General features: G+C 39.2%; 1 protein-coding gene across 3 annotated transcripts in view; it reads right to left on the bottom strand.

Annotated features, from left to right (window-relative positions):
* Snx27 (sorting nexin family member 27) overlaps positions 1–10,490 on the bottom strand; it is a 97,709-nt gene that overhangs the window by 7,878 nt on the left and 79,341 nt on the right. For all 3 annotated transcript variants that reach the window (XM_004632353.3, XM_004632352.3, XM_023716469.1), the window contains exon 8: positions 8,493–8,582. In XM_004632353.3, the coding sequence (XP_004632410.1) occupies positions 8,493–8,582 (90 nt within the window). The remainder of the gene's footprint in view (positions 1–8,492; positions 8,583–10,490) is intronic.

Consider the following 10,490-nt stretch of genomic DNA (forward strand, 5'->3'; position numbering starts at 1 on the left):
GGGCTGGCTGGCATGTGATGCTGGGGGATTGAACCACGGTCCCTGTGCTTTGCTAAGCTTGTTCTAAGTAGGTGCTTTAGACCACTGAGCCATCTCACCAGCCCTCTACTTGAATTTTGGCCTTTACTTTCTAACTGTACAACCTTGGATGCAAGTTACTTAAATTCAAGCAAAGGACCCTTACTTTCTTCTTTTATAAAGTAGGAAATTGTATAGTGTTATTTACAAGCATTAAATATACATAGTACTGGTTACATAATTAGGAATTTAATAAGTGGTAGATAAAGAGAGTATTTTTTAGCCACAGGGCTCAACCATTTTCCTTCTTTTTTTTTTTTTAAATTTTATTTATTTATTTATTTATGTGTGTGTGTGTGTGTGGCCAGTTCATCCCACCAGGGGGCAGGGCTGGCTGGCATGTGGTGCTGGGGGATTGAACCTCGGTCCCTGTGCTTTGCTTAGCTTGTTCTAAGTAGGTGCTTTAGACCACTGAGCCATCTCACCAGCCCCCCATTTTCCCTCTTAAGAATGGTGTGCGTATGCGCATATAATAGTACACATCTATAATTCCAGCTGCTCAGGAGACGGAGGCAAAAGACTACAACTTTAAGGCCAGTCTTGGCAATTTAGCAAAACCTCTCAAAATAAAGAGGGCTGGAATGTAGATGTAGCTCAGCATTTGGGCACCTCATGGCTCAATCCCTAATGCCACACACACATGTTGTACACATACGCACGTGCACACGTGTGTGTGTGTGTGTGTGTGTGTGTGTACAAAAGCCTTGTGAAATGATGTATCTGAATATTACTTTCAAAAATCCAGGCAAAGGACAGGAAATATAGTTCAATGATATAGTATGTGTGTAGCACACACAAGGTCTTTGACTCCCAACACTGCAAAAAACAAAACCAAACAAAACAATCAACAGCAACAACATATCAACAAAAACCTGAAGAAACTAGAGGAATAAAACATGTGAGACACACAGAATACGAATGACAAGAAGTTAAAGTCTACCGGATGAAGGTAGGTAATACGTCCATGAAGGCTTACTGTACTTTTTTTAAAAAATTCTTTATGTGTTTGAAAACATTTGTAATAAAATGTGAAAGAAAAGAGGCACACTTTCCAACCAGGCCAGCATCCATCTCATCCCATCAGAAACACTGATATGCTCCGTGAACACCTTAAGACTTCTGCAAACGCCAGTGGATGCCAGGGAGACTTGTGTTCTGTTTATGTCCTTGACAAAACACATTTACATGTAACTCATTTGTTAAGAGGTTTCTTCCTTGAGAAACACCACTACTGCTTGAAAAAAACATTTCTGGGCTGGGGAGATGGCTCAGTGGAATAAGTGCTTCCCTGGCAAGCGCAAGGGCCTGAGTTCAATCCCCGGTTCCGCAAAAAAAAAACAAAAAAAACACACACACACAATTCTGACATATTTCTAATTAGAAATTTTACTGTATAAATTTTTTTAAAAGAGAGAAGGGACTGGGGAGATAGCTCAGTAGAATAAGCACTTGCCTAGCAAGCAAAAGGGCCTGAATTCAATCCCTGGTTCTGAAAAAACTTACGTTCATGCAAACACCTGTGCATAAATGTTCAGAGCAGCTTTCTTCCTAATTGTAAAAAAAAAAAAAAAAAAAAAGGAAGCAATTCAACAAAGACAGGGAAAATTAGATTAGAATTAGGATTAGACTGAAGAAATCTGGCCCTCTGCATATCTTAAACATTTTCTTATGACCTCAAGAACACTCTATAGGGCTAGGCTGGAGGTATAGCTAGCACTTGGCTAGCATATATAAGTGCCTCAGTTCAATCCCCAGTACCTTAAAAAAAAAAAAAAAAGTTGCTTTACTTGGAGACTCCCCTCTGCTGGCCCAAAAGGATTCTGCTACCACTCTGTGGGAAAAACATGCACCAGGCCCTGACAAATATGTATTCAGATTTTAGTTCCACTTCTGATAGGCTATGTGATATTAGCTAAAAATCATTTTTTTTGTGTTCTTGTTCTTCTTGTTCTTGTTCTTGTTCTTCTTGTTCTTGTTCTTCTTCTTGTTCTTCTTGTTCTTCTTGTTCTTCTTCTTGTTCTTCTTCTTCTTCTTCTTCTTCTTCTTCTTCTTCTTCTTCTTCTTCTTCTTCTTCTTTCTTCTTTCTTCTTTCTTCTTTCTTCTTTCTTCTTCTTGGTATTTTTTAAGGAAATCTCACTACTAGATCAGACTCATCGTAATCCACTTGTTTAAAGCCTCCCAAGAGCTGGGATTATACGTATGTGCCACCACGCCCAATCGTTGTCTCAGGGTGCCCTGGGGGTGGGGCTGGCAAGGCAGGCCTGAGGATAGAACCCCTGGCCCCTTCGCCTGCTTGCAGGTGCTTTAATCTGCTGAGCTATTTGGCTGGCCGGGCTCTTAGATTTTTGAAACAGGGTCTCAGTAGGCATTTCAGGCTGTCCCTGAACTTACTATGTAGCCCAGGTTGGTCTACTTGCTATTATCTTCTTGCCTCAGCCTCCCCACTCCTGGGATTATAGACATGATCCACTATGACCAGCCCTTTGTTAAAAATCTTAATTTCAGTTGGGCATAGTGGTGCATGCCTGTAATTCCACCACTCAGGAGGCTGAGGCAGGAGGATCACAGGAGTTCAATGCCAGCCTGCACTACAAGAGAGCCTGTCTTAAAAACCTTAATTTCAGGACTAGGGAGATAGCTCAGAGGCATAAGCACCTACCTGGCAAGCACAAGGACCTGAGTTTGATCCCTGGCCCCGCATTCCATGCAGTCAACCCTGGGTGCGTCATCGCACCAGGATCCCTGAGCACCCACCATGTGGCCCTAGAACCAATCCCAGCACTCGGGAGGTTGAGGCAGGAGGATCTCTGTGAATTTGAGACCAGCCTGGGGGCTACACAAGTGAGCTCAAGGCCAGCCCAAATTGCAAAGTGAGACCCTGTCTCAAACAAAACAAAACAAAACAAAAAAACAATTTCTCAGATTCTACCTCTCCTCTCTATGAAGTAGGGAATCACACCTGCAGGCTCTCAGAGAAGGAATGAGAGTGTACACAAAGGGCTAAAGTGGTACCAGCATAGCATATTAACATACAAATATCTGTGTATCTGTGCACCCCCCTTACTCCTTCAAACAAAAGAGACATCAACTCCTCCACATTAAGAATTTTTTTGTACCAGGAATCAAACTCAGGACCTTGCATGTTCCATGCAGGCACTGTGCCATTGAGCTGTATCACCGGCCAGGAATGTGGTCCTTGAAAGCAACAGATCATCAGAGGACTTCCACCTGATGGAATAACCTGAGCGAAAACTAAGGGTACCCTGTGCTTTGATGAGAGGTCATCTGGATAGCATTTTTCAGTTTTAAGTGGGCAAAAGCTACATTCCTACTATAGACAAAACCTAAAGAGAAGAAACACATGCTTAAGTCAGTTCAAAACTGGGAAAAGGTGAATTTTTGTTTTTAAACATAACATATATTTAAAATACATGCTATTGGGGCCAGGGAGATAGCTCAGTGGAATAAGAACTTGCCTGGCAAGCACAAGGCCCTGAGTTCAACCCCCGGTACTGCAATAAATAAATAAATAAAATACAAGTTATCATTGGGTGTGGTGGTACATGCCTGTAATCTCAGCTCTTGTGAGGCTGAACACAAGTGGCTCACTTAGGGGTCTGATCTATGGAGTGAGACCCTGTAGACCCTGTACTAAAAAAAAAAAGTTATCGTAACTATCAATTACCTTCCTTGGTTCACATTTAGATGAGAGAAGAAGACAGGTACAGTAAAGAACATTTCATAAATGTTCAATATTCAGTAATACAAGTACATACAGATGTAGGGCAGTTAGTAACACAAACATAGAGATGCAATACTTAACAGAGCAGAACACGTTGGCTTGAATGGGTCAAGATCCATTTTGAAGAATCTCTGTTTTCCCAACCAACTTGCCAAAGAGTCAAAGAGGGTCTAAAATCGAAAAAAGGGCTTGAGAGTAACCTTGGGAACCAGTTCTCTCGAAACTCTTAGAGTAGTAGAGGTTCTGAAACACTAAAAGTTTCAGAGTTACAAAGTATTTTTTAAAACAAAACACTTCAAGTCCAAACCCCGAGAGATTCTGGTTCGCTAATTGTGGGGAGATATCCAGAAATCTGCATTTTTTTTTCAGAAATCTGCATTTTAAGGGGCTTCACAAGTGATCACCATGGAAGTGGGCTGTGACCACACTTTGAGGAAAAAAGACTTTCATACATACTGTCCTGTCTAAAATAATTACAATTATATTAAGAAACACTAACACATCAGTTAAGATTAGATGCATTCAGTATGCTAATGGCCATAGACAATGTCAGTTCAACAGAGGCTATTTCAAACATGTAAAGCACAATCTACATGTTTATTGTTTGTGTGAAAATACAGACAGAGATAAGAGGAGTGGAGGAGAAAGGAGGAAAAGGGAGGGGAAGAAAGGGGAAAGGGGAGAAGGGAAGGGGGAGGGGGAAACTCAATCATCTAAACCTGAGATTCAACCTAACCTTGCAGATAAGCAGAAGGCAAAATGTATGGCAAGGATGCAAGCTGTCCTCTGTATTTAGAGGAGAAGGGAATTTACACAAAGTTTACAAATCTTATTTTGTCAAGGTTCTATCTTTTTTTTTTTTTTGCGGAACCGGGGATTGAACTCAGATTCTTGCATTTGCCAGTCAAGCGCTTATCCTACTGAGCCATCTCCCCGGCCCAAGGTTCTATCTTAACAGCTGACAATCTGAACATTCTCATTTTTTAAAGAAAACAAACCAGCAAGTTTGCTGAGCTGCTGTGTGTTTCATGGTGATCTGGCAACTAACTGCATGATGTGACTTTACTGCAAGTCTATCAACTTTACTAAGTTGCTCTAGTCAATGGCATCAAGATCTCTGAGTTTTTTTTTTAAATTTATTATTTTTTTAAATGTATTTAGTACAGGGTCTATAGGGTCTCACTACACAGCTCGGACTCATAGTGTTTCTCTTGTTTTCAGCCTCCCAAGTACTGGAATTACAGGCATGTGCCATGATGCCCAGTCTTAATGGCTGTCTCAGCACGCCCTGGGGATGGGGCCAGCACAGCATGCTGGGAATCAAACCTGGGTTCCTGTACCTGCCTAGGCAGGCGCTTTAGTCTGCTGAGCTATCTGGCTGACCCCAGGATTTCTGAGCTTTGAAGGGCACATGTGACCCAAGCTGTCTTTGAACATTGCTATGTGAATACATAAAATTCAGGGGTCTGGGGAGATGGCTCAGTAGAAGAAGTGCTTGCTTGGCAAGCACAAGGGCCTGAGTTCAATCCCCGGTACTGGAAAAAAAAAAAAAAAAAAAAAAAATTGAACTTTTGTGAGAATTTCTTCAAAATATATAGTAATATGACATTAGTATATACTTCTCTTGGTATTATATTTCCAATACAATGAAATTCTAGAACTGTTTAATCATATTTTACACTCCATGCCAATGATTTGTGGGAAAATACCTATGTATCAACCTCACTTTTTAGTTAAGTGGATGATTACAAAATTATGAACTTGAGTCTCAAAATGATTTTATAATAGATTTCTGTGTTTACTAAATCCTGATTTTCTATATTTTGCCAAAGGATAACCTAAATCCATTTATTTCATTAGCACTTTGCACTGTGCCTGGTACATACTTGGCAGTCATCAAGTATTTTTTTTTTTTTTTTAATTTATTTGCAGTACCAGGGATTGAACTCAGGGCCTTGAGCTTGCCAGGCAAGCGCTTATTCTACTGAGCCATCTCCCTGGCCCCCAAGTATTTTTTGTTAAACACATAAATAGAATAGTGTGTTTATACAAAAAAACAATATGTATTCCACACTGATGTTATAAGAAGGTCCTATGAAATGACTTTCATTTCTGCTGTCTTTTCAGGGACAGAAAGACTTACTGGCTTTGGCAAAAGCAAAGAACTATTGCAGAGGTTGAAGCTTATTAGTAATTCACCTTTGCACAGAAAGATGCAAATATATTAGTCAGAACACTGCATTACTATATAGAAGACAATGTCATTATCTTAAAGAACAGGTGAAAGATCTATCTACTTACCTGCCGTTTTTGGTTTTTTTTTTTGGTGGAACCAGGGATTGAACTCTGGCCCTTGCGCTTGCCGGGCAAGCACTCATTCTACTGAGCCATCTCCCCGGCCCTGTACCTACTGTTTTTTGGACAGGGTCTTACTATGAAGGCTAGGTTAGCCTTGAACTCATGGTGATCTTTCCACCTCTGCCTCCTGAGTGGTGGAATTACAGGCACACTTCACCACACCCCACAGAAGTTGCATACTAAAATACTGTCTCACACATAAAAAAATTTCCTAACTAAAATTCTACAGAGATTTATTTATTTATTTTTATGTATTTAGTACAGGGTCTACAGGGTCTCATTACATAGATTGGACTTGTAATGATCCTCCTGTTTTCTGTCTCTTAAACACTGGGATTACAGGCATGTGCTACCATGCTCAGTCTTCGTTGTCGTCTCAGTGCACCCCAGGTGCAGGGCCAACAGGGCACGCGTGGGGGTGCGGGTGGGATCAAATCCCGATCCCTGTGCCTGCCTAAGCAGGCACTCTAGTCTGCTGAGCTATCTGGCCAGCCCTCTGCCAAGATTTAATTTATTTAAAAGATTTTTGTATTTTTCCATTTTTGGCTCCCTGGGCTCTGATAATATTTTTAAGGCAAAGAGATTTATTACTTTTCATCATATAGTAATAAAATAGCTACATGTAAGATCATGCTCTAAGGTCAAATGGCTGACTTGTCTGTATTCTTGCTGTAACTTAACTAAATTAAGTAGATTAATATTCCTTCATAAAAAAGTATATAAAAGGTACAAGATAATTCACGTGAGCTATTAAAATCATGACCGATGCAATACCACTCTGTGTGAAAATAAGTTGTCACTGAAAAAACTTCCAACTACATGAGAATCTGCCAAGAAAAAGTTTAAAATGCTTTGAGTTTTAAAAAAAAATTTTACTGAAAATTATTATAAGTGTTCTTTACTAATTTTATTTTTTACAATTTTCATCCCTGTTTCAATGGCAGATACAAATTGAAAAATAATTTTAAAACATTTTAGGGACTACCTTAGGCAGCTTTATCTAATAAAATTTTCTAAAACAAAAATGTTCTGTAGCTGTTCTATAGCTACTTAGCACTTGAAATATGGGTAGCGCAACTGAAGAACTGAATTTTATTTTATTTTTAAGAACTGAATTTTAAAATTTATTCAATTTAAATTCAGATTTAAATAGTTACATGAGGCTTGTAGCTGGCAAACTGAATATACAAACCAAAAGTGCTACTAAGCATAAATGTCTAAGCAACTACAGAAAGGGAAGCTGTAAAAACAAATGATTTTGCTATTACTAATCACATCTAAAATAATTTGTAGGGGGCTGGCGAGATGGCTCAGTGGTCTAAAGCACCTACTTGGAACAAGCTTGGCAGAGCACAAGGACCACGGTTCAATCCCCCAGCACCACATGCCAGCCAGCCCCGCCCCCTGGTGGGCTGAGCTGGCCACACATACACACACACACACACACTAAATAAATAAATAAATGTTTAAAAAAAATAAATAAAATAATTTGTAATGGTAAAAATCTAAATATCATATAGGTTGCAGATGTAGCCCAAGAGAAGTACATTTGGCTAATATGCATGAGGCCCTGGGTTCTACTCCCAACACACACACACACTCTCTCTCTCTCTCTCTCTCTCTCTCTCTCTCTCTCTCTCTCTCTAATACCAGTTCTTATACAGTCTCATCTGTATCATTTAGTGATATTTTGCACAACTCTTTCAGCACTTTTTAAATCAGAAAGAATACTGTTTAGTCGTTACAATAAATTACATGCTTATGTAAGCAATCCAGCTTTTTGTGCATCAAATGAAGAACACAACAGACTTTGCATCAGAGTTTCTTTGCATCACAGTCCTTACTTTCTTAAAATTAATTAATTCGGGGGCCTGGCCCTAGCTCAGTCCTTTAAGTGGCTGCTTCCACAAAGCTGTCAGCCTCAGGTTGCTGGAGTTCGAACCTCACAACTCTCCCGCTGGCCAAAAGTGCCCTGAAGGCATTCGAGGAAGAAAAAAAAAAAAATTAATTCACTGAGCCAATATAATTCAAAAATGACAGGAACAACAGTTTTAAGATGGAAGACTTATATGATCTGAAGAGAAACCAGAGTACAGCAACATCAGTTGTTTTTTTTTTTTTTTTCTCTGCATGACCTCAGGGCAGGTTTGGCCTGCTTGAGTTGTGGGGATCGAACCACAGCAACCTGAGCCTGACTGCTTTGTTGAAGCAGCCACTTAAAAACTGAGCTAAGGGGCAGGCCCCCAGCAACATCAGTTTTAAGAGGTAAAAGGAGCATTTTATAAAAAAAAAGTTAATGGGAGCATAAACTTACCATGACCATTTTCCTTTGTTCATATAGCTTCTGTAATTGGTAAGACTTTTCTTCTGCTTTGATGTAACCTTTCTTCACATCGTCAACAGCCTATCACCAAAATAAAAGCAGGGAAGAAGGAGAAGTAAAAGTCATTATCAAGCACATTTTTGATAAAAATCTAGATACAGGTACATTTTTAGAAAAACCTGCATTTTCTTGGATCATCATCATAACTGTATCAACATGGACATACTAATTGGAATAACTAACATTTAAAAAGTACCATGTGTTTAAGAATTGCTCTAGGCATGTGAAAAATCTTTTTTTCTCAAGAGACTTAAATGCTACTAAATTTATAAACGTGAAAACAGTAAGAAGAAGGGTCATAAGTTTGAATCCTATGTAGGCAACTTAGCAAGACCCTGTCTCAAAATTTTAAAAACAAGGGGCCGGGGAAATGGCTCAGTGGAATAAGCATTTCCCTGGCAAGCGCAGTCCCTGGTTCCGCAAACAAAACAAAACAAAACAAAACAAAAAACCAAAAAAAAACCCGAAAGTATTAAACAAAATAAGAAACAACTAAAAAACACTGAAAGACAGTGCATAGTAGGTAGCAAAATATAAGGTCTAGACAGTGATATACGCAGTCAGGACAGGAACACTTACTGTTAATTACAGTTATCAGGGAAGCCTTAGGCGGACCTTGAAAGGATGAGGAAAACTACAAGATGAAGTCGGGAAACAGGAATGGATTTGAACTCTAAACATTCAAGAAACAAGGCATGGTGGTGTATGCTTGGAATCCCAGTACTTTTGGAGGCTGAGGCAGGAAAATCACAAGTTTGTCAAGCCTAGCTAGGGAAGCTCTGCTCCCCATCTCAAAACAAACGAATGTCTGGGGAAATAGCTCATTGTCTGTGTCTGTGTCTGTGTGTCTGTCTGTCTGTCTGTGTGTCTGTCTGTCTGTCTCTCCCCCTCTCTTTCCCTCCCCCTTCCCCCTCCTCTTCCCTCTTCTTCTCTCTCTGTCTCTGTTCAAGAAACAGATATATGTGTTACAGGACAATGAAAGACAAGTGCTGGATAGGGAGGCTAACAATAGATATTAAAAGATCCTAATAATCCGGCACAGCATTTCAACTCAAGAAAACATACTAAAGTAGAGAACTAAAATAAAATTAAAAGGCTGCAGAGACTGGTCAAAATAAACCTGCCTTGCTTCCTCCAAGGTGTATTTTTATCTTGTTTTTTCCTCTCTTGCAGACAAAGTTTCTCTCATTCTTTAGTTCTACTTATTGAAGTAAACTTTGCAACAAAGAGAGACAGAGAGAAGGGGCAGTGGGTTGTTAAACAGTGAGATATTGACTAAAAAAAAAGACTGATTTGTGTCTGATGTGTCACTGCTGTTGTGCCAAATGAATTAAGCCAAGGAGAGAATGCAATAAAGGAGATAAAGGGTGCTGTGGCACTAAAGTAGAAATTATTTCCCACAGTCATTAAGGAAGAAAGGGTGGATAACTGAGTAAGTTTAGGATTAAAATCAAGGTAAGAAAAAAAGACATAAAAGTAAGTAGAGGGCCAGGGAGACAGCTCAATGACATAAGCGCTTGCCTGGCAAGTGCAACGCAAGGTCTGGAGTTTGATCCCTAGTATCAAAAAGTGCAAGGACCTGAGTTCAATCCCTGGTATTTTCCAGTATTTATCTTATGTTTTACTCTTAGTACTTCTTTGCTATCATGAAAACTTTTTCTTAGTGCAATTGTTTTGAAACATTTAATTCTTTATTAGTATTTAATTTTCTGAATATTGCTTAATCTTAATTTTTGTTCTAAGATTTAGACTATATCTTTGACTTACAATTTATTTAAAAGACATTGTATGATATCTTCTAGTATTAGAAACTTTAAAAAGTATATTTCCATTTTCTGTTGACTTTATATTACTTCTTCCCTGTCTTTTATACATACATACACACACACACATATATGGAAAAAAATACGTGTATAATCCAACATAAGA

This window comes from Octodon degus, unplaced genomic scaffold (assembly GCF_000260255.1).
Source record: "Octodon degus isolate 3935 unplaced genomic scaffold, OctDeg1.0 scaffold00048, whole genome shotgun sequence".
NCBI lineage: Eukaryota > Metazoa > Chordata > Mammalia > Rodentia > Octodontidae > Octodon > Octodon degus.